Raw genomic sequence first — 24,226 nt, 5'->3', positions numbered from 1 at the left:
TAGAGTGAGGAATAATATTGGGTACATCTTTTGCCCTGATATAACCATATTACTAAGCAAACATGTCAATCTTGCTGTGCTTGTCTGTAAATTATTTGGAACAGTGTAATAATAGGCATTAAGTCTGTTTGTGAGTGCACCCTGGTATCTCTGTACATATTATTATTATTATTATTAATTTTTATTTATAGGGCGCCACAAAGTGTCCGTAGCGCCGTACAGGGACAAACAAGTACAATACAAGGTGGGACAGCACGGTACAGTAAACAATAAGCACAGTAACTCAGTAAGCTCAAAGCACAGCTAGAGAGAGGGGGAGGGAAGACCAGCAAGCGCTGGAGCCCAAGAGGAAGGGCACGGATGACGGGGAGACCCCCAGAGGGGTGGGGGGAAAGGTAGCTGGAGAGCAGAGTTAGAAGTGAAGGAAACAGGAGGAGAGATGGCCCTGCTCAAGGGAGCATACAATATACATATGTATATTCTTATATATAAAAGCACTTGGCCTTTGTTTCTAATGTCCCTCTATTACAGTGCGTATTGCACATGATTATTCTGTATACATGTATTTGGTAAATCATCCACAAGGTGGCAGCACAGATGAAACAAGGACTAAGAAGAACCCACATCACCAATTCATACAGAATAGTCTTCTGGTAAGTAGAGGTACACACAGAATTCACTGGAGCAGCCTGTCATCCACATACACAACATGACAATCAACAATATCCAGCAAGGGAAGAATTACAGATTGCAGATGCCATGCCTGGCCAAGGTAAGCCTTTTAATCATTGCACTAATTGGGATTTGCCTGCCACTTTTGGTTCTGAGCTTGAAAACAGCAAAGGTTTAGCAAATCTTATTGGAGTGAGGGGTTGCATTTCTCCAGGCATCCAAGTGTATTGCAAACTCTTTTTTTGGATGGTATCATTAATGGTTACTATATACTAGGGTGTGTTTCTGCCTGTCTGTATAGGTGAATATGTGCAGGTAACACATCATTAGCAATACAGTTGTACTGGCAAAACTATATATAAATATATATAAGTGAAAATCTTTCAGCTAGCATTAACTATATTCCAGCGGCATTCCGGCTTAGATAATCGCTGTTCTGCTACACTGTACTGATTACAAGCTGTGTGTTAAATCAGGACACAGCGTTCATTTGTAGCAAATTCCCAGATAAAGTGGGTTATATTTAGATGAAATGCAATCTACCGCGATGTTTGCTAAATAGCATGTAATGGATGGAAGAGTATACTGCTCCATTATTGCTATTGGAATATTGATCCTTAATGACCCTCAGTTAGATAATCATGTATAATAACGCTACAGAATTGGAGGACTAGTTGTTGTAGAATTGGTGAAATATTGGCTGAGCCTTTTCAACTTTCTGTGTTGTATAATCAGGGTGAAGACTGAAGACAGTTTTTACATGTAGGTGACAATATGTATATGTAAGTGTGGGATTTTGTTTTTCGGAATACCTGAGACTTGTTTTTTCTTTACCTCTATAATTTGGAGCACAAAGCTTAAAATATACTGAGTTGGCTTTAAAAATTGATCAGATGGCTAATGAGCGTTAAAGAATTTGCCGGTATGGAGCCACATTTAAAGTTAGGAACAAAACTAAATAGAAAAAAGAGTAAATTTGCACTTTGGTAAAACCATGTTGCAGGGAGGGGAGGGGGAGGGCGATTTTAAAATACACGGACATATTTATAGTTGGGGTGGAGAACGTCCCAGCTGAACTCTAAATTGCAGTGCAAAATAAAGCTGGACAGTATTTGTATGCTACAAGCAAAAGCAATCATTATTTTCCCTGTTTGCAAAAATAACTAAATTTGTACCCCTTGCAATGCAACATAGTATGTTCAGGAGCAAATTTGCCGTATTTTTGTTCTGCTTTGCTCCTAAGAGATGAAACAATGTAAGCAAAACGCTCTATTTCGCAGACAGCGGGATCATTACTACCGTTACCTACCTTACTGAACTGTGTGTTTGAACAAGTGGGGATGTTGCCTATAGCAACCAATCAGATTCTAGTTCTCATTTATTTAGTACATTCTACAAAATGACAGCTAGAATCTGATTGGTTGCTATAGGCAACATCTCCACTTTTCAAACCCGCAGTTTAATAAATATACCTCCCAGGAGTCCTACAATTCTCCGGGGTTTGGGGATGATCCGCATTTGCTTATCACCTGCAAACACTGGGATGAATGGTCCCGAAGCCTGCGCGGTACTCAGTGTTTAGTACATGCCTTGTCCCGCCTGTAGTACTGTGTGAACAAACTCTTACTAAATGCTCATTAGCTGCTTGTTTGATCAAGTCTTGCCTGTTTTTTCTTTGAGATCTCTGGATATGGTTTTTCTTCCACTAAAGATCCGAAACCTTGGTAATAACATACTTACAAACTTTTTGGAGTTGGTGTCCGGGAGCCTCCCTCGGGGACGTGGGCATGCAGGGGGCGGGGCTCCAAAATGGCCCCCGTGACGTAGCGACACAAAACGCGGCATTTTACAGAATCGGCGGGGCCAAATTCTGTGATCCCCGGAGAATCACGGCATGTTGGCTCTAATTCTGCCCACTTCACTAGGAATTGGGCAGATGCGGGAGATTGCCACACTCTCCCGGGAGACCCACCCGAAATGCGGGAGTCTCCCCGACATTCCGGGAGAGTTGGCAAGTATGGGTAATAGTTTTGGTGGGTTAAGCTGGGTACACACTACACAGTTTTTATCCAATAATTGGCTAAATCAGCCGACATACGACCGCTCGTTCAAAAGTCGGGTCAGTGTGTGCAGTGACACGATGGTCGAAAGTCTGCCCAAATGGACGATTGTCGCTTCATTTGGTTGGTCGTACCGTTTAATATTTTCGTTCCAATCTCGTTTCCACTGTGTAGTGTGTATAAACTTCCCACCGATCCACAACAGTGAGTACGAAATTGCAATCATTGCTCACGACAACATGGCTGTAAAAAGTCGCTAAAGGGACGTCCGCTCTTCCCTTTATCGTCCTAAACAAGGCTAGTGTGTATGCAGTCCATGGACCGAGCGATCGGAACATCGCATGTAAAATCGCTCGGCATAAAAAGTTGGTTGAAATTTCAGTAGTGTGTACCCAGCTTAAGTAACAGAAATACCCCCCAGGTATTCCTGAAATTCCCCTGTAGCTGCTCAAATAACTATGTGATGTCTGATATTGTATTTACTTTACTGTGAGCCATTGTAGGCTCAAAAAGGCTAGGCGCTACCTTTTTAAAGGGCGTTTGTCACGACATTTAATGTGCATAGGACGACCCCTCCATTGAGCGAAACATTTCTGTTTCCATGATGAGATCCTAAAACTGTCACAAATAAATTTGGGAATGTTCAAACTCACTTATGTAAAGTGTGTTGCATAGTAAACGTATGGTACGGGCCTATTCATCAAATGCAGCGGATTTGGCTGACGAAAGTTTTCTCAGGTAAAGCGCGGGGAAGACTGTTTAACAAGAATCGTGGCGGCACAGGTACAAAATGTACATTTCTAGTTCTCCGCTTGTGTCTAAAGCTCAGCTACTGGCTTACAGTATATGTCCCTCTGTTTTTGTGTAGAGCTCATTAGAGATTTCTCGGAGAAAAGCAAGCTATTGACTGTCATTGTATACCACTTACAGTATGCTGGCTGAGAATCTCCATCTGTTCTCCTATCTGATTCCAGTCAGCAAAAAAAAAAACCTAGACAAAGACGCCAGAAAATCTTCTAATCAGAGCGGGAGGGGGGGGGGGGGATGTGTCAGAATGTGATTTTACATTGCCTGAGATTGTATTGGAATATTCAGATGCATCTATTTAGTTTCACGCACACAATGCTCTAATTTGTATAATAATCTGCTTACTATTCCTCAAAGCTGTCAGGTGTGGACTATGAGATATTATCATATAAAAAGGCAATATGTAATGTGGCCATTATAAAACAACGCCTTTTCTTGGCGCAGTTTAAGATAGCGCCAACCCCCCCAATACTGCTTTGAAGAGGGAGATTCACTTAGTCGCACTTTGGTAAATTCCCTCCTGGTCTGAAAAGGTGAACTAGATATTACTGTCAAACCGCTGCTCATTAAAATAGCTTCCCCCACACCCAGAAGGTCCAGGAGACTACCCAAATTAGTGGGAGAGCTCCGATATCCTGAGACAGCAAGCATTTTATATTAATTAATTGCTTATACTTATTTTTTAATGGACCACGCAAAAAAAAACAACAAAAAAAACAAAACCTGAGCCTTTGCGACATTCGGCTCAGAAAACCAACACGGTACACCCCATTGAGTACAAAACTCTCACAAAGTGACACATGTATTTATAGGAAGCTGCTGTCACACTAATCCAGGAATATTGTGATGTGAAATGTACCTATTATGCATCCAATTAATACAAATTTGGAGAGGGGATTTAAACAGGCCTGACTGTTACCTGTATCGAGCCGCCAATCTATTTGCACTGATACAAGGCAGGGAAGAGCAGCTAGGATGGGAGTGGCTGTGTGTGTGGCACCCGATTGGCTGTGGTTCCAGTCCAATCAGGTAATGCATACACTACACACCTTACAGGTCAGGAAATTGAAGCTCCTCCCTGAGAGTTTTCTACTCTGCATGGTATCAGCTATATAAGAAGCTAGATAACAAGGGCAGCATCAGTTAACAACCCTCTATAATTCTAATTTTTCTACTTTGACTGTAACAGCCACCTATTTTTCCCAGTAAAAACAGAAGAGGAGGGGGCTGTTGAACTATGGGCAGGAAGGTGTGTGGTGAACAATTACTAAGGTGTATTTAGCAAGAACACCTAGGACTTTGTCAGATAGAGTTGTACATATATAACTGTGATGATCTCTGATGTTATATTGGTCACTTGGCTGAGGCACTTTGTGGGACAGCAGATGCTCGGAAATCCAGGGAGATAAGCTCTTTATAGATAATATTTTGCTGTCAGGAAAATTTCGACTGAATGTATAATTATGCAAATGCCATTGCACTTCAGCATTAAAAACTAAGCCTTGGGCAGCGCCATAGATTGTTGTGGGTGTAATCACAGTGAAATACAATGCTGTATTTTCTACATTAAACACGTTATTAAACACATTATTTAGCGCATTATTAAACAGATAATTTTCTACGTTGCTATTACTGAGATGCAGCAAATGAGATACTGCTGAATGCAAACAAACCTACCGGGAGACAGACCTATGCAGGGAATGCTACAATTGTAGTTTATCAAGCCAAACAGCGGCTTCTCTGTAAAGGAGTAACTTCCTGTCTGGTAGCTGCTTCCTTTTTATTTGACACACATTCACTAACACACAGCATTAACACAGATATACACAGGATACACTAACACAGGGATAAACATACAGGGCCTCATTCATTAACAAATGCAAAACGAAAGTAGTGTGCGTGTTTTAAAGAGCTATCCTACATTGGGCATCTGCACGACCGTATTCAGCAAGGAGCGGATCTGAGGATACGTCTGGTGATGAATACGGGTCTAGGTTCCCTCTGCTGTAACAGACAAGACACTGCCAGCATAGGCAAATGAGGGGGGCTTCCTAGTGCCTGGAAATCCCCCTCCAAGCCTGGGGCACTGTATAATTGAGGTGGCTGGACTCTGGTCCCGCTTCACACAGCTCTGCTTGAAAAGGGAGAGCTGCGTGCACCTACCAGTAGTGCACACAGCATTGCCCATGTATATTATGGGGTTAGGAAGAGTTGGAGAGCAGCCAAGCACTGTCTAAAATTATAGCCATGCCCCCATGCATGCTGGCTACATCCACTGGCGGCGTGGTGTGGACACCCCCCTCTCCAAATCCTGCGCTTGCCCCTGGCCAGATACGTCCAATACATATGTGGAATATAAAGTCACGAAAAAAACCGCACAGAAAAAACTATTCAATTAATTTCAACTTGTCAATAATATAGGCTTAGTGTTTCATTCTCGCTGCTAATGTCACATAAAGTCACATTGAGTTTTTAGAAGAGATTACTGTAAGATTTAATCGCAGAGACTGAAAATTACTCTACTGGTTATACCTTCGTCTATAATGCTCTATTTTAACGCCAAAGTGTAAAATCTAATTTGTGTCCCCCACAAGTCTTTAGTGGTTTTGGGTATGACTGTTTTCAGAGACAAATCCTTAAAGCCTAGGTCCAGGCCTGGAAATTAAGCACAATTATCAACACCTGATTTAATTTGCCAGTAAACTTGGGCCGCCTAATTTTTTAAATATTAATTTATACTTAGGAAAGTCTTTGTGCTCTGTCTGCCCGCGGAATGTTGGCACTTTAGCAATAAGAGAGGAAAATAGAAATATTGGGTCTATTCACAAGTAGATTATAAATAAAGTTTTTCTTGCTGACATTCTATGATGAATATGATGTAGAGAAGGTCTAGCCAACCTGTGGCTCTATAGGTGTTTAGAAACTACAAGACCCAGTGTGCCATGCCAGTGCTCGCCTGGTTATCTCCTGGCAAAGCATGCTGGGGGTTGTAGTTTCATAACACTTGAAGAGCCCGATATAGAGGTTTTCAGAGAACCTGGAGGCCAAATCTTTCAGGGCCACATCTGGTCCATGGGGTAGATGATGACAGAGTGATCTCCAAGAAAATAAATTAATAGTCTAGGGGCTAGATTTACTAAGCTGCGGGTTTGAAAAAGTGGGGATGTTGCCTATAGCAACCAATCAGATTCTAGCTTTCATTTATTTAGTACCTTCTACAAAATGATAGCTAAAATCTGATTGGTTTCTATAGGCAACATCCCCACTTTTTCGAACCCGCAGCTTAGTAAATCTAGCCCTAGATGTCTGTGAACTAAGCTTCTCACGCAAGTTTCTAATTGTGTATTTATCATGTAAAATTAGATGGAACGACTGATTGTGGCTATGCAGGACCCGGATGTGGGCATCAAAATGAGAAACCAGCGTTTGCTAATCACGGTTATCCCTCACGCCATGACGGGTAAGTTCAGAGGTCACCGTTCTTTACATATGTCATTATCTGTTCAGTTTCAGGATTTATATTAAGGCCGCTCTATTGCTCATTCATAAATATAAACAAAAGTTTGAGGTATAAAGATTGTTAAGTCTTCTCACCACAGTAAAAATAATATGCAATTATTACATGTTACTGTGAATTATAGGGATATTAGAAGTAAGAAGAAAACGTGATACAATTCCCGAACATCTGAGGTCACTTCTAATATCTGGTAAATTTTTCAGAAAAAAGCAAGGGACAAAATTGCCAAAATGGTGACATTGACATCAGAAATCACTGAATATTGGTATTATTTACAGGAATATCTAGATAGATTAGATAGATCGTTAGATCGTTAGATCGTTAGATCGTTAGATAGATAGATAGATTAGATAGATAGGTAGATAGATAGATAGGTAGATAGATAGATAGATAGATAGATAGATAGATAGATAGATAGATAGATAGATAGATAGATAGATAGATTAGATAGATAGATATGAGATAGATCATTAGATAGATAGATAGATAGATAGATAGATAGATAGATAGATAGATCGTTAGATAGATAGATAGATAGATAGATAGATTAGATAGATAGATATGAGATAGATCATTAGATAGATAGATAGATAGATAGATAGATCGTTAGATAGATAGATAGATAGATAGATAGATAGATAGATAGATAGATAGATTAGATAGACCGATCAGCCTCAACATTAAAACCACGGACAAGTGAACATTGATTACCTTGTTACAATGGCAACGAGGGGGATATATTAGGTAGCCAGTGATCAGTCAGTTCTTGAAGTTGTTGTTTCAGAAGCAAAAATAGTGACAACCGTAAGTATAGAAGTGACTTTGACAAGTGCCGAAAGCACCTACAATGGGCACGCGAGCACCACAGCTATGGAGCATTTCTTTCACATTTTTTTTTATCATGTCAATGGAAGAAGACAAGCCGGCGGAGGCAGTGTGATGCTCTGGGCAATGTTCTGCTGGGGAACCTTGGGTGCTGGCATTCATGTGGATGTTACTTTGACACCTACCACCTACCTAAATATTGTTGGAGACCAAGTACACCCCTTCATGGCAACGGTATTACCTGATGGCAGTGTCCTCTTCCAGCAGGATAATGCACCCTGCCACACTGCAAAAATTGTTCAGGAATGGTCTGAGGAACATGACAAAGATCTTAAGATGTTGACTTGGCCTCTAAATTCCCCAGATCTCAATCTGATCGAGCATCTGTGGGATGTGCTGGAAAAACAAGTTCAAGCCGTGGAGGCCCCACCTCACAACTTACTGGACTTAAAGGCTCTGCTGCCAACGTCCAGATACCACAGGACACCTTCAGATGTCTTGTGGAGTCCACGCCTCGATGGGTCAGAGCTGATTTGGCAGCACGTGGGCACGTTCACAATATCATCCGTGCATACATATATCTGAAGGACATCATTCTAGGATTTTGGGTTTACCAAAATTGATATTCAGAATCGTCCCGGACCCCCTGCAGAGTAGGTCATCGAGGCCCAACCCCCCCATGCTGCGCAATGCCTGAAAATAAAAGGTTCTGAAATATAACAAAATGCTTTATTATTTAAATAAAAAAAAATTCTTTTTGTTTTGTTAATAAAATGTTTTTGTTTTTTTTTAAATAACTTTATTTATTTTTTTAATCCGGAACTGGAAGCTCAAGTCCGTGCTTCAAGTTCCGATGGCCATGCGCTGGTCTGCAAGCCGTCTCACGCATGCACAGACTGACCCCAGACTGGCTGGCGAGTGGTAAATCTTTAATGGTACATTGGGAGATAGAAGATTATCTATTACTACGATAATATCACCCAATGTTAATAAATAGACCCCATGGTTTTTCTAGAGGTCTTTCTTGGGCACCTCTCCGTTTAATCTCATCAAGGGAGTTTTATACATAGAGAAAACTGATGAGAGGGGGTTAACGGCAGAGGGAAAGAGGGCTTTTATTTGCCTTCGCAAATTGACATTCTTATAAATAAAGATTCCTGGGGTTATATTCTTTTTCTGGAAGTACATATACTGAATTCCTTTGGGCGTACATTTCAGAAAAGGCCTAATTATGTGAGAATACATTTATGCTCTACTAGTTCTGACTTTGTTAGTGATAAATTCGTCCTTTTCTGCTTGGGTCTGAGCAATTCCCATGAACGACTGAAGGCGGATGTTAGCTAAAAGTATATTTATGTTTAAAAATAGCTGGTATAAATGCACTGCAGTTAAGCAATAAAAAAGGACAAATAATGTTTTACCGATGATAACTAAAAATACTGCTTATTTTCACAGCTACATGATAAACTGTAAAAACACATATATACTTCACTGAATCCATACGTCCCAACGTGCAAGTCCCCGGACAGTGGGCATGGCCACGCCTCAACGTGGGCACTGTCACGTCATGATGAGGGCGTGGCCAATCCCCCCTCTGTAAAGTGCTAGGCTGCCCATTAGCTATCTCCCTTCCCCCAATATGCCCAACCGTGGGACAAACATGTCCCTGGACGGGACAACGAGTCAAAGCCCTAAATTCGTGACTGTCCCGCTGAAATTTGGACAGTTGGGAGGTATGTTAAATCTGTCCCACTCCCTTGCTGAGAGCTGACAATTTAGTGCGGTGGTGTCATTTTTATTATTATTTCTACTATTATGTACTGTGTCATATATTTTGGATGTGCTGTTCTAATAAACTTATAAGCCTTTAATATATAAAATAAAACAATAATATTTATGAAGTCAGTATGGGGGGAAGCAGTGTGGCATCATGGTTAGCATTGCTGCCTCCCAATGTTGAGGTCATGAGCACGATGCATAACCAGGGCCTATCTGTGTGGAGAATGTATGTTCTCCAAGGGGTATATTTACTAAACTGCGGGTTTGAAAAACTGGAGATGTTGCCTATAGCAACCAATCAGATTCTAGCTGTCATTCTATAGAATGTACTAAATAAATGATAACTAGAATCTGATTGGTTGCTATAGGCAACATCTACACTTTTTCAAACCCGCAGTTTAGTAATTATACCCCCAAGTGTTTGTGTGGGTTTCCTCCAGTGACCTCCCAGTAATAAACCATTACTAATTATTGTAGCAAACCACAAGAAAAATCTCAATAAATATCATGTTTATAAAAAATGATATAAAGGATATTTTAGAATTCATTAAAAAGAGGTGTATGCGAATCCTACTGTATGTGTCTTGCTTTTATGAGCCGTCCCTCTTATTTAGGTATGTTCTGCTTTTTCGCCTTTAACTAGATTTACAGCAGTATATATAACTTGGTGCTTTATAAATGATATGTATTAATTATAATAAGTACACATCTAAGCCAGATCTTAAATGGCAAAAGTGTTTATTTTTGAACCACAGAAAAAGAAATAATTAATTTAGCCAAAGCACCTACACAATCCTCCACCATGGTCCCGTCAGCGGAATAAACATTTAATTGCATGGGCTAGTTTGTGATCTGTAACGTGCAGCTGTCTTGTTAGTGAGACCAGATAGAATACGTACAAAGATTGAAGTGACACAGAGAGAATAGGAAATGAAACAGATCGCTCACTTGCATGGGTGGCAGTGTGTGTGTACATAGTCGCACTTTGTGGAGTATGAATTATTCACAAAGGAGGTTTGGAGTTTTGCAGGACCCATGAACACGCATTGATCGACTAGGTAAATCTCCAGTTTGTGGGATTTATGCCACAGAGCTGTACGACGTCTTCAGCTCGTTAAATGAAATTCCAAACAAAAAATGAGCCAACCTCCTGTGCAAGAATATTTGATGCAATGTTATAATTTTCTCTCTTTGGGTAAAAAATGTTTCTGTGGGAGACAGCTGGGAACCAAAGTCACCCTCAAATAACTCCACAGTCACAGCAGCTTCTTGCTATCAATATTTGCCTCCTGCTGGTCCAGATGTCCACAGGTTTGAAACCTACATATAAAATCTAGCCAATCAGATTATTGGATTAGTCACAGCAATGTAGATTATCTCAAGAGATCGATGTGCTGCTCTTTGGGAGGCAGTGACCTGTTCACTTGGGTATTAATGTGGACAGGGGTGCAGATAATGTGATGTGGGGAATGGTGGCAGCAGGAAGCCACAGACTGAGAGTTATATAGTGGAAGGAGCAGGGTCCCCAGCAGCACAGAGTATATCAGGAGATGAGTGATGTGTTAGTGAGGACAGGGCTGCATGTGACAGGGGCAGTGACATGATGTGAGGAGGGGAATGGAGGCAGCAGGAAGCCACAGACTGAGAGTTATATAGTGGAAGGAGCAGGGTCCCCCAGCAGCACAGAGTATATCAGGAGATGAGTGATGTGTCAGTGAGGACAGGGCTGCATGTGACAGGGGCAGTGACATGATGTGAGGAGGGGAATGGAGGCAGCAGGAAGCCACAGACTGAGAGTTATATAGAGGAAGGAGCAGGGTCCCCAGCAGCACAGAGTATATCAGGAGATGAGTAATGGGTTAGTGAGGACAGGGCTGCATGTGACAGGGGCAGTGACATGATGTGAGGAGGGGAATGGAGGCAGCAGGAAACCACAGACTGAGAGTAATATAGTGGAAGGAGCAGGGTCCCCAGCAGCACAGAGTATATCAGGAGATGAGTGATGTGTCAGTGAGGACAGGGCTGCATGTGACAGGGGCAGTGACATGATGTGAGGAGGGGAATGGAGGCAGCAGGAAGCCACAGACTGAGAGTTATATAGAGGAAGGAGCAGGGTCCCCAGCAGCACAGAGTATATCAGGAGATGAGTAATGGGTTAGTGAGGACAGGGCTGCATGTGACAGGGGCAGTGACATAATGTGATGTGGGGAATGGTGGCAGCAGGAAGCCACAGACTGAGAGTTATATAGAGGAAGGAGCAGGGTCCCCAGCAGCACAGAGTATATCAGGAGATGAGTGATGTGTTAGTGAGGACTGGGCTGCATGTGACAGGGGCAGTGACATGATGTGAGGAGGGGAATGGAGGCAGCAGGAAGCCACAGACTGACAGTTATATAGTGGAAGGAGCAGGGTCCTCCAGCAGCACAGAGTATATCAGGAGATGAATGATGTGTTAGTGAGGACAGGGCTGTATGTGACAGGGGCAGTGTACTTAAAATGAAGCTGTTGGGAAGAACAGGTGAGTAAAAATAATAGTGATCTATGAAACAGAAAACAATTTGATGTAAATAATTTAAGTCAAATTGGTTTCAATAATATTTAAGAACCATTACTTTAAACAAGAGGTCAAAATCAGCAACTGAACCAAGACAATGAATATACAATATAAATGTAAGAAGTCTTCTATTGTGTTTCATAATGGCTTATAAAGAAGATAGTAATAGTGACCTATTTTAAGATTGGTTTCTCTTTTTTAATTATTTTCATACTTCTTGCCAGGGAATTTTGAATGTTTTTCATGCAAGTAAACAGAGTTAATAATTCATAGAATTTAATTTTCAGATCGCAGAAGCAATTCAAACCCTTTGCTGCCCGCCGGGAGCCAGCAGTGATTTGTTGCAATACATAACACTGAAATTGAGTCGTTTATTTTTGTTTTTATTTCATATATTCACTCTGTATTACTGGCAATGAATAGTGGTTTTCACATCAGTTTTTAGGAAGGTGTCTAAACATTCTATTATATAATATCGACTGCGAGTGTCAGAGATTCTGTTTTATGGGCCGATTACACACAAGCAATCAACAACTTATATATTACATGTATATTTTAAGTACACTTGTCACCAACAAGCATTGGAGGTGAGCTACATGCCAAGTGTACCCTCTCATCTGTGCCCTCCCTCCTAAGTGCCGTTGCTGGCTGACCTTCCCCTCTCCCCTCCCCTCTAGCTGTGCCTTGAGCTCACTGAGTTACTGTGATTATTGTTTACTATTCTGTGCTGTCTCACCTTGTATTGTAATCTTGTCTGTCCCTGTACGGCGCCGCGGACACCTAGTGGCGCCCTATAAATAAAAATTAATAATAATAATAAAAGTGTGCCGGAAGCACCATGGTCTGCGCACTGTGCAAAAGTGTGTATTACCACTTCAGTAACATCCATTATAATAAAATAATCCAGCCTCATTTATGAATTAAATAATTATGGGAATGAGGGGACATCAGTACTGTTTCTATCATATGTGGTCATGGGCAGAACTGGGCCTCAGCGGCATTGGGGCAGGGGCTGGCGATGCCGCTGTATCCTGGCGCTCTGCTCTGAAAATAGAAAGAGAGGGGGGGGGGGGCTCTCCGGAGATTGTGCGGGTGCCTCATGCGCCACTCAGACAAAGATAACGCTCTACTTAGCTCAGTGGTTGATGAGGGGGTCTCGGGGGTTGTGTTGGGGTCTCTCCCGGGGGGCCACTGGCATTTCCGCGCCTCCCTCGCCTTCGGGCCTGTGGCAACTGCACCCCCTGCATCCACGGTAGGTCTTTTTTGTGCATGCCGCTGTATGTTACAGTCTTCTCAGATAATCTGCAACATATAGGGGGCAAATCTAGTCCTATACAGAGTAGACACGAAGACCGCCAGCTCTGAGCTGGTGCCAAGTTCAAGTATTTTGCGGAGTGGAAATGAGCATGCTCCCCTCCTCACAGCAAGGGACACCCCTAAAAATGCAAAAATAAATCTCATTGCTGCACTACTCCGCACACCCAGGTACGTCAGTGCTCCTTCTCCGTACTTTTGCACTGTGAACTTGGTATAAAATCATGCGCTCTTGCACAAATCATGGAGCAGGGGCAACTTTTAGGGTCAATTTAGACCATGCCAGAGGTTGCAGAAGATGGCATCAAATGCAAATAGAGCCTTATTTAGACGTAAAGATCCCTGTGCAAAAGTGCCGCACTGCGTATAATTTGCATTCGTATTTAGAGTCCTGGCAAAGTATGAATGCAGGTGGATAGGGGGCGAATACCCCTCCCCCCCATGCCACTAAAGTAGGGGTAAGGTGAAAGTGACCAGGCTGTTCCGCGTGAACATATAAGAGCCTCAGCTTGGATTATAAAAGAGTGTTCAGCAGGTCATGTGAAATGGTCTAACATCATAACATTATAGTGGTGTGTGGGTGTACCCAACAGGAGAGGTACTTTCTTTTTTTTCTTTTTAAGGGTAGAGACACCTTTTATTGCTAAAAAGATATCTGGCTACCATCTATGTTCATAGTATTCACAGATGCCGCTTCCTCTTATTTTTAAACATTCACTGAAGTCGCATTACATCATTTTTCACAGTGGCTCAGTGGTTAGCACTTCTGCCTCACAGCGCTGGGGTCATGAGTTCGATTCCCGACCATGGCCTCATCTGTGTGGAGTTCGTATGTTCTCCCTGTGTTTGCGTGGTTTTCTTCCAGGTGCTCCGGTTTCCTCCCGCACTCCAAAAACATACTAGTAGGTTAATTGGCTTTTGAGAATATCTACCCTGGTGTGGGGATGTGTGGGGATGTGTGTATGTGTGTGTGGTGTTTGTTAGGGAATTTAGACTGAAATCTCCAATGGGACAAATATTCTCTGTAAAGCACTGTGTAATTGGTGTCGCTATATAAATAAATGATGATGATGATTTTTATATGATCTGTAATTGCTGTCTTTGTATCATGGACCCTTTAGCATAACTCCCAATTTCAGGACAATCCCCTTTTGAAAGGAGCAGGTCTTCTCGGGAAGTGGGCGGGTCTGTATCAGAAAGTGGGCGGAGTTGGCTGAAAAGTGGATGTGATTGAGTGACCTGTGGTGGTGGGGGGTTTGTTTGAATTGGGGACGTGGACATCACACCAGGAATGGGGCTTATTTTGTCCTGATTTTTCCTGTATAAGTGTTGAGGTAAATATGTCTTCAGTCATTTCAATAAGTAGAGAAATGGCTTGGGGTGAAGACAATGCTACTTGGAGCAGTGTTCATTGCCATATTTGTTGTTCTGCTGGAATTGTAAAGAAAAGACCATCTCTATCAAGGAGTTAAAGTGTACAACTCCCACCTACAGAGTGGGAGCAACCATTTTGTGTCTGTGATCAATATAGTTGGGAATGCAGCCTATCATTTCACTAGGAATAGTCTTGGTCCGCACTAGAAAATGGCTGCCTCCGCTCTTTGTAGTAGTTGAGGCGTTCACTTTAACAAATTCTTAGTCCTGACAAGAGATTCAGACATCAAAACTAGCACTAACACATGTTCCCAATTATATATTGTATCTTGCATGATGTTTACGCTGTATATGATTGACGCACTTTCCACATGACATTACTGAGGTGATTCGTTAAGATAATTGAGCACCCGAACCTTGATTACACTTGTGGGACTTATTTATATCTTCTTCTTTATCCTCTGGGGTGTATGTTCTTTTCTCAACGCTAATCCTGGCTGCTGGTAAAAATAAACTGGAAATTATACAGAAAAACATCTGTGTCACTTCTGTTAGATCTGCTCTATGGGATGTAAATTTTCCTTAATAGATTCTCAACATGGAAAGAAACACGTGAATTACAGGACTGCAGGGATATACATGTGGTGGGGGTTGTGTGAATTGGGGACATCACTATATATATATATATATATATTTATTATATATTATATATATATATATATATATATATATATATATATATAAATATATATATATATAGATATATATATATATCTATATATATATATATATATATATATACATATATACATATATACAGTACTGTGCAAAAGTTTTAGTAAGCAGGTGGAAAAAAATGCTGCTAAGTCAGAATGTAAGGATGCTTTTATAAATAGAAGTGTTAATAGTTCATTTTTATCAATTAGCAAGATACACGGTGAATAGAATAGAAATCTATATCAGATCAATATTTGGTCACACGAAATATTGATTTCAGACCTTTGCCTTCAAAACAGCGTCAATATTTGGCTGTAACAGAAGGCGGTTCGTTTGCTGAAGGGCCGCACAACGGTACAGTAATAAGTGTCTGCAGGCAACAGTGAAGCTTGGTGGAGGTTCCTTGCAAGTTTGGGGTTGCATTTCAGCAAATGGAGTTGGGGATTTGGTCAGGATTAATGGTGTCATCAATACTGAGAAATACAGAAGGTACTTATCCATCATGTTGTACCATCAGGGAGGCGTCTGATTGGCTCCACCTTTATTCTGCAGCAGGACAAGGACCCCAAACATACAGCCAATGTCATTAAGAAATATCTTCATCGTAAAGAAGAACAAGGAGTTCTGGAAGTGATGATATGCCCCCCACAGAGCCCTGATCTCAACATCATCGAGTCTGTCTGGGATTACATGAAGAGACAGATAGATTTGAGCAAGCCTACATCCACAGAAGATCTGTGGTTAGTTCTCCCAAGATGTTTGGAACAACATCCCTGCCGAGATCCTTCAACAACTGTGTGCAAGTGTACCTAGAAGAATTGAAGCGTTGTTGCTGTTTTGAAGGCAAAGGGTGGTCACACCAGATATTGATTTGATTTAGATTTCTCTTCTGTTCATTCACTTTGCCTTTTGTTAATTGATAAAAATAAACTATTAACCCTTCTATATTTGAAAGCATTCTTAATTTGCAGCATTTTTTCGACACCTGCCTAAAACTTTTGCACAGTATTGTATATGTACACACACCTTTCTTAGAATGGCTCACCCATTGTCTAGAATGGTCCACCCATTGCTCCCTGCAGTACCTCATAAATTTTAGTTATTATTAGGCCGTTTATAAATATATACCCCTTTGCATCAATACCTTTAAAAGTGATTATATAAGCACCTATTGCCAGTATATATGAAAAACCCTCATTACTCCACTGCCCCAGACATACTGGTCCAAAGCAGTAATTCATAATATATCGCTTCACAGAGGCATATTTTGTTGCAAACCAAGTTCCCATAGCTGTACCACAGACTTGCAAATAAAACTCTTTCTGATGTTTACAATTATTATGATTTAAGATAAATGTAATATTTTCCAGGATTAAATAGATTTGTTCTCTATGTTTATGTTATTCTAAAAAAACAACAAGACAGTTGTCAGCGCTTATCCTTTACACTGCATATCAGTGTGTATCTAGCAAATTGAAAACATAAGATATTAGTTCATATTTTGATCAAAACATTTAATCCTGCATCCCAGTGTCAAGGGCACCTCATTATATGCAGGTCCTACACTGACCTATATTCTTTAAACACCCTTAAAATGCAGTTAAAATCAGATGCACTCACCTCCCAGGTATAGAGGTTTACATCTTGCAAGGGCTGGCGTGTGAGCCACACCCAGATGTGCCTTAAATAGGCTTGATGGACAGCTGCTAAGTCAACATAAGGCAATAATTTGAAAAAAAAAAAAAACAGAGAAAAAACAAGTCTGAGCTCGGTATATCCTATATTATGTAGGGTATCAGCTGCATGGCAATAAGCCCGTGCTCGGTATATCCCATATTATATATGGTACCAGCTGCATGGCAATAAGCCTGCACTCGGAGATCCCATATTATATATGGTACCAGCTGCATGACAATAAGCCCATGCTCGGTATATCCCATATTGTAAATGGTACCAGCTGCGTGGCAATATAAATGCCCATATATGTACAAAACAAAAAGACAGTTGTCAGCGCTTATCCTTTATACCGCATATCTGTGTGTATCTAGTAAATTGAACACATGAGATATTAGTTCATATTTTGATAAAAAACATTTAAGCCTGCATCCCAGCGTCAAGGGCACCTCATTAGTTGCAAGTCCTATACTGACTTGTATACTTTAAACACCCTTAAAATGCAGTTAAAAATCAGATGCACTTAACTCCCAGGTATAGGGGTTTACATCTAGCAAGGGCTGGCTTGTGAGCCTCAAATAGGCTTGATGGACAGCTGCTATGACAATAAGGCAATATTTTGAAACGAAACCAGAGTTTTTCTAAAAAGAATTTTGATGTCTTTTTTTCATTGACAATTCAAATTTATATTGAAGAATGAAATGTATATGACGTGCTGACATTCTACAGAAGAGATGTTATATAGGATGTTTTTTAAATTAGATAATAAGCTATGTATTGAAAACACAAGGTTGCTATTTTCAAGTGTTTTGGAAATAAACCAATTTGAATATGTACAATGTGGAATATATTTAACACTTACTGAAAGCTGTTACTTAGGTGCTGATATTTTATCTATAAATAATTATATAGGTTGTGGTTCTGTTTAATTATATTAGGAACAGCAGCCGCTGCACCGTATAATTCTGAGCTCATGCAAAAGATAACAGTTGTAGAGGGGGGTTTCCACACCATGACGCCAGTGGGCGTGACCAGCATGCATGGGGGCGTTGCTATAATTTTAGAGACTGCTTGGCTGCTCTCCAACTCTCCCTATCCCCATGGGCAATGCTGGGTGCATTACTGTTAGGTGAATGCAGCTCTTTCATTTCGAGCAGAGTCGTGTGAAACGGGGGCAGTGTCCAGTCACCTCAATTATACAGTGCCCCAGGCTTGCAGGGGGGGTTTCCAGGCACAAATAAATCCCCCTCACTTTGCCTATGACATTCCTAACGTCTACCTCCACAGAACTATACAGTAGTCCACATATACTGCATAGGGAAAATACATTAACATAGAATGGGGACTTATGAATAGGGAAGACAGCGATCAGATTTGTTTAAATAACAAAAGGACCTAATTCATAGAGGTACGAAAAATGAACGTAATATGCATTTTTTTTTTAAATAAACCCATGTAATTCGGGCATAAGCACTTCCGTAGTCATCTACAAGCAGATCTGAAGAACGTCTTTTGTTGAATACAGGTGTAGGTGCGCTCTGCTTATATGCATACTTGCCAACTCTCCCTGAATGTCAGGGAGACTCCCTGAAATAGGGGTGATCTCCCTCATTCCCTGAAGAGTCTGGCATTCTCCCTGATGCTGAGCCAGTACAAGACGTGGTTGGCTTCGCCATCTATGTCTCCAAGACAGGATGCAGGAAATCAAAGCAAGTTTTAGGAACTCACAGATTGCTTTTTGTAAGTTAAATTGCCTTGCAATGCAAGAATACAGGATATATCACATCCTGATGTTAAATTATCACATGTGTTATCAGACATTTTGGTGCCAGCTAGAATCTCCTGCTTGGTATGTGTGTAAATCTGTATAAAAGGACTTACAGACCTAGTGGCGAAGTAAGCTTATCCAGTCACATACATATTATACTTTGCTATTTGCTTGTCATGCTACTGTTTTTAGAAAGCGTTTGGTCACAATCGAATCATATTCCAAAATTTATTTATTAACAGTGACACCTTGAGGTCATAAGAAGGTACTGCATACCACACCGAAAAGTAATTTAATGATTTTGTAAGCATTATACAGCATTTCACTTTACAAAACATCTATCAAATCTAATTTTGATAAAGGATTTTCTTGAAACAAAGTGGTTATACCTTAATGGTTTCTTTTGTTTATGGTGTTGTAGATGATTCAATCATTTGCTTTGCCTTCATCTTTGCATATAAAGATATTTAATGTACTATTAGTTTAGGTAGTAAGTTTATTTATTTATTGTTGTACATTTGTATGGCTATAGATGAATCAAACCTTCTAAAAAGGAAATGTGGACTTGTTGCCCATAACAACTACTCGGATTGTACCTATTGTTTATCTAGTACATTCTAGAATCTTATGGCATGAATCTGATTGGTTGCTATGGGCAACACTTCAGCTTCAACTTCTTAGAAGGAAACAGTATATAACTGCAGATCTCAATGATACAACTATTGTGCGTGCATCGTTAACATGGCCTATTTGTGTGTTTTCTTCTAGGTAATGATGTGGTAGAATGGCTCATACAGAAACTATCTATCAGCGAAGAAGGTGAGTGGGCTGGAATTTTTTTTTTATTTCAATACATTCTCTTGTTAAGCTTGTAATCTTCATGCAAAATAAGTAACAATGTATCATTCTTATGTCGTTATATGGCAAAATCCCATTCTATGAGCAAATCCATCAGAATTAATTGTGAAACTACTCTGTTTGATGCACTGGTCAATGACTGGGAATTCAATCCGCTGTATCACATCAAGCCATCCAAACACTTACAGATAATAATAGACATGAATATTAATCAGAATTAAGAGAACTGGCTTATGAGTGCTAATCAGCATCTCAATTTAACTATTGTTTATATATAGTAGACCTTTTGATATGTGAGTGTCCAACACATCCTATAACCTGAAGGAACAGGAGGGTGTAATTAGACTTGCTGTTAGCTCCTATGTCTCTAAGACAGGATGCAGGAACTCACAGCAAGTTTTAAGGAACTCACAGACTGATTTTTGTAAGTTAAATTGCGTTGCAATGTAAGAATACAGGATATATTACCTCCTGATGTTAAATTATCGCATGTATTATCAGACATTTCGGTGCCAGCTAGAACCAGGGGGGGCTGGATTACCTCCTGCTTGGTCAGCATGGTGGCATAGTGGTTAGCAATTCTGCTTTACAGCACTGGGGTCATGAGTTCAATTCCCGACCATGGCCTTATCTGTAATGAGTTTGTATGTTCTCCCCGAGTTTGCGTAGGTTTCCTACGGGTGCTCCGGTTTCCTCTCACACTCCAAAAACATACTAGTAGGTTAATTGACTGCTATCAAATTGACCCTAATCTGTGTGTGTGTGTGTGTGTGTGTGTATGTGTGTTAGGGAATTTAGACTGTAAGCTCCAATGGGGCAGGGACTGATGTGAGTGAGTTCTCTGTACAGCGCTGCAGAATTAGTGGCGCTATATAAATAAATGATGATGATGATGAGTAATACAAAAATAACCCATTGGGTCACTGTTTTAGTGTTAGCTGTTTTATGAATGGTAGGATACTCTATGCAGGGTACGGTGGTCATGATCTGGGGGTCAGTGGGCCACCTTGGGCTGGTTCACAAGCATTTTTTTTCTTTACAACATTCCTAATAAGCTGCTAAGTAAAGTCCCCCCCCTCCCGCTCCCGCAGGCTAAAATCTGCAAGCTGGCCGCTGACGGAAGCAAGGCTTGTCTGGTCAAGGCATAAGCTGGCCACATTGTAATATTATTGGCCCCATTGAGCCCTAAAATTGCAGCATGTGTAGTCAGAAAAAGGAGCTTAATGGTTGATAATAATCTAATCAATAATCCGATCGATAGGATAATAATCGAGCATGTTGGAAAAGGTGATGGGAAGATAATTTTGCTGTTGGCTTGTGTGGTCATCTGCTCACCATGTCAACAGGTGCCGGTGACGTTTGAAGTCATCCGGACGCTCAACCCAATGCCGAGACTTGATCTCTACCGATTTGGTCGCCTGCGTGTGGCGCCAGCTTTAGAGAATATCCGCAATAGTGTCTTAAAGGGCACTTGTCTCTTTTCAGCTGAAAATGTTTTTTCCTTCACAGTGGCTTTTGCAGTGGGTGCGTGTAAAACTTCTATGGTCCCTGCTCCCAGTAGATATATAATATAGATCATTCCCTGACTGGGCTTGAAAGGTCATTTGCAAACTATGTTAATGTAAAAGAAAAACAACAATGCCAAAAATAGTTTAACTGAAACATTTCTTTGTAAAACAGAAAATTGTTAAAAGCACTTTGGTGATGATGACGATAGAGATCTGAGCCAATGAATATTTCTTGGAATTGAATAGTTTAGGGGGCTATATACCATTATGCAGTGATAGAAAATCTTTTATCGCAGCAAGTTACTAATAAAAATGGGCAGTTGAGTGATACTCCACTCTCGGAGTATCGGTAAGAGGAATCCAGTCGTGCGTCATCAAAAAAAAAAGTTTAAAAATATTTTTAAAAAAAGTATGTTAAAAATAAATAATGTAATAGAAATGTTTTCTCCGGAAGCCCAACGAGGACAGTGACGGTACGTGTACTGCGATTTCGATCTCAGGATCTTAACAGCTCTGCGGTCTGTGTGCTGGTGGGGGGAATGTCCTGTCGGATTCCTTTGGAACTGACAAGAGCAAGAGATAAAATTCAACTGGTTGCACAGCAGCTCCAAGTGACCCGACATAGCTGCTGTGACTCTGGTGACTAAACATTCTGGAATTACACAACCAGACCGTGCTGTGTCTCCGGAATGTTTACAATTTGGCATTTGCACAAAAATGACAGTATGACTGCGTGTCAGGCTGTCTGAATGTAACAGTGCATGCCTGGGACTTCGTGTGACTTACAAGAGTATATTCAGCCAGAAACTTAGAACACGGCGACTTCTTTTCCCAGACAATACCCCGTGCTAGAAAGCAGAGCTACGAGACTGTGGTTGCTAAGCAACAGATGATTGCTTTATCTCTTCAACACTGGCTTACATAGCGGTAAAATTAGTATAGCCGGGCAGCTGAATATCACTCAGCTGTTTCTGCGATATTATCTTGGTAAATTACAGCTATAGAAAACCATTGTTAATGCTGCATATTGATAAATAGGGGCTTTTGTGATTGGTATTGAGTTCAATCCTCCCCCTTCTGTGATGAACCTAGGAACAGGTACATATTACGCCTGGTTTTTATGGAGAAACAGAGGTAGGGGTGAGCATACGAACCACATGGCTTGCAGGCATGGAGGAATCATTAGCGAAAAAAAATATTTTAAGTCCTTTCAGGATATGGGTACGTTTCCCACAGGAATTTGTGAAAATCACATCTGTTGGATATATTTTTAGTGTCTAACGGTCCTTTAGCCAAAAAGACACCAATGTATCATCGGCTAAACCCAAGTGTATATTGTGCAATGTACCTTAATCATATTCAGTCTCTGCTTTAGTACACTTCTTTAGCTCATTCATGAAGTTATGCTTTGTTAGTGCCCAAAATCCTTGTAGTAATGGCTCATTAGTTCTGAGAATTCAGAATATTCCCTAAATGATGGTTCACAAACCTCCCCCTCCCACATACACCCTCAGACTCTCCAATGTTTGTGCATATCATTGTTTTCTTATACAAAGGGTCCAATTTGACATCCTAACATTTGCGGTCACTGACATAAATCTGTGTTACAGAAATTTGGGAGCAAACTGCTGTGGCACTATAGTTTTCATCCATGATCTACTTAATTACGTTAAATAGACCACATGGAGATAGTAAATTTTAGCTCATCATTTTATTTGTATTCAAGCGACAGTAGAACATTTAGAGCTGTCTGTGTTGAAAGTGTCTTTTGGAAAAGTTATTTTAGACCAAACTAAAGGAAAGTTTAATTGCATGGTAGATACCATTCCTGAGAAAATCATCTGTAAACATTGTGCCTCATCTAATGCACACTGTTAAAAAGCTACAACCGCGTTGCATGCGCAGTGGAGCGTGATAATTCCACTACGCATGCACCAGTCCCCAGAGCGATAATTAGATATCCCACAGCCCTCAATTTTGCTATGGGTTCCAGTGATTATGAGTTACTCCTCTTCTTCAAAAGTGCAGAGTGCCCTCCTAACCGTTCCGGAGGAACTCCGCAGCACATGACGCAGAATTCAGTTCCCCCTAGAACGCTAATGTCATGTGACCATTGACAGCGAATCTGCTGAAAGTAGAAGTCCTCCAGGTAATGAGATAATCAGGAGTGCGCTGAGCATGCTTCTGACAGTACATGGGATGTTCTCTCTCGTATTAATACTCATAAATATTTATACCTGCCCAGAAGATGGCTGACTTTATAAAGACATATAAAAAAAGTACATATATAAAAACATATACAGTTGTATAAACACTAAATACAACGTATGTCAATTTCTTTGTTAAAAGGAGAAAGAGTTTGCGTTCAACCTCCGCTGATTTGCAGGAGCTGCAACAGGACCAGGGATCCCTCCCTAGATGTACAGACTAAACAATGGGAAATCCATGCGCTCACTGACTAATAAATGGTCGATATATATCGTGTAGGTCTTCTTTGTTGTTCAGTGTCTAAACAGATTGGGTATAAAGTAGGAACAATTTCCCATAGAATAAACCATATGCAGCTGAATAAAATTGTAAACCAAATTTATCAATTATAACTATACATGTGAAATAAGAATATATATTAATTGAAACCTCGAGGATAAAGATCACGGATTGCTAATCATAAGGGCATATACCATATAAAACATGAAACATAGACACAAACACAAAACATAAAGTCCATATGGTACAATGCCAGATATAAAGTATCATACGACAATGCAGTCCTTAGTATCGCATATATACTGATTGATA

General features: G+C 40.6%; 1 protein-coding gene across 3 annotated transcripts in view; it reads left to right on the top strand.

Moving 5' to 3' along the window:
- Positions 1 to 205: 205 nt before the first annotated feature.
- The window catches only part of RGS11 (regulator of G protein signaling 11), a 105,166-nt gene continuing 81,145 nt past the window's right edge, over positions 206 to 24,226 (top strand). For all 3 annotated transcript variants that reach the window (XM_075179173.1, XM_075179174.1, XM_075179175.1), the window contains exons 1-3: positions 206 to 772; positions 6,903 to 6,999; positions 19,830 to 19,880. In XM_075179173.1, coding sequence (XP_075035274.1) covers positions 710 to 772; positions 6,903 to 6,999; positions 19,830 to 19,880 — 211 coding nt within the window. In that variant the 5' untranslated portion in view covers positions 206 to 709. The remainder of the gene's footprint in view (positions 773 to 6,902; positions 7,000 to 19,829; positions 19,881 to 24,226) is intronic.

Source organism: Mixophyes fleayi, chromosome 7 (assembly GCF_038048845.1).
Source record: "Mixophyes fleayi isolate aMixFle1 chromosome 7, aMixFle1.hap1, whole genome shotgun sequence".
In the NCBI taxonomy this organism is placed as follows: domain Eukaryota; kingdom Metazoa; phylum Chordata; class Amphibia; order Anura; family Limnodynastidae; genus Mixophyes; species Mixophyes fleayi.
The sequence above is the reverse complement of the archived record's forward strand: the minus strand, read 5'-3'. Positions and strand labels throughout refer to the sequence as shown.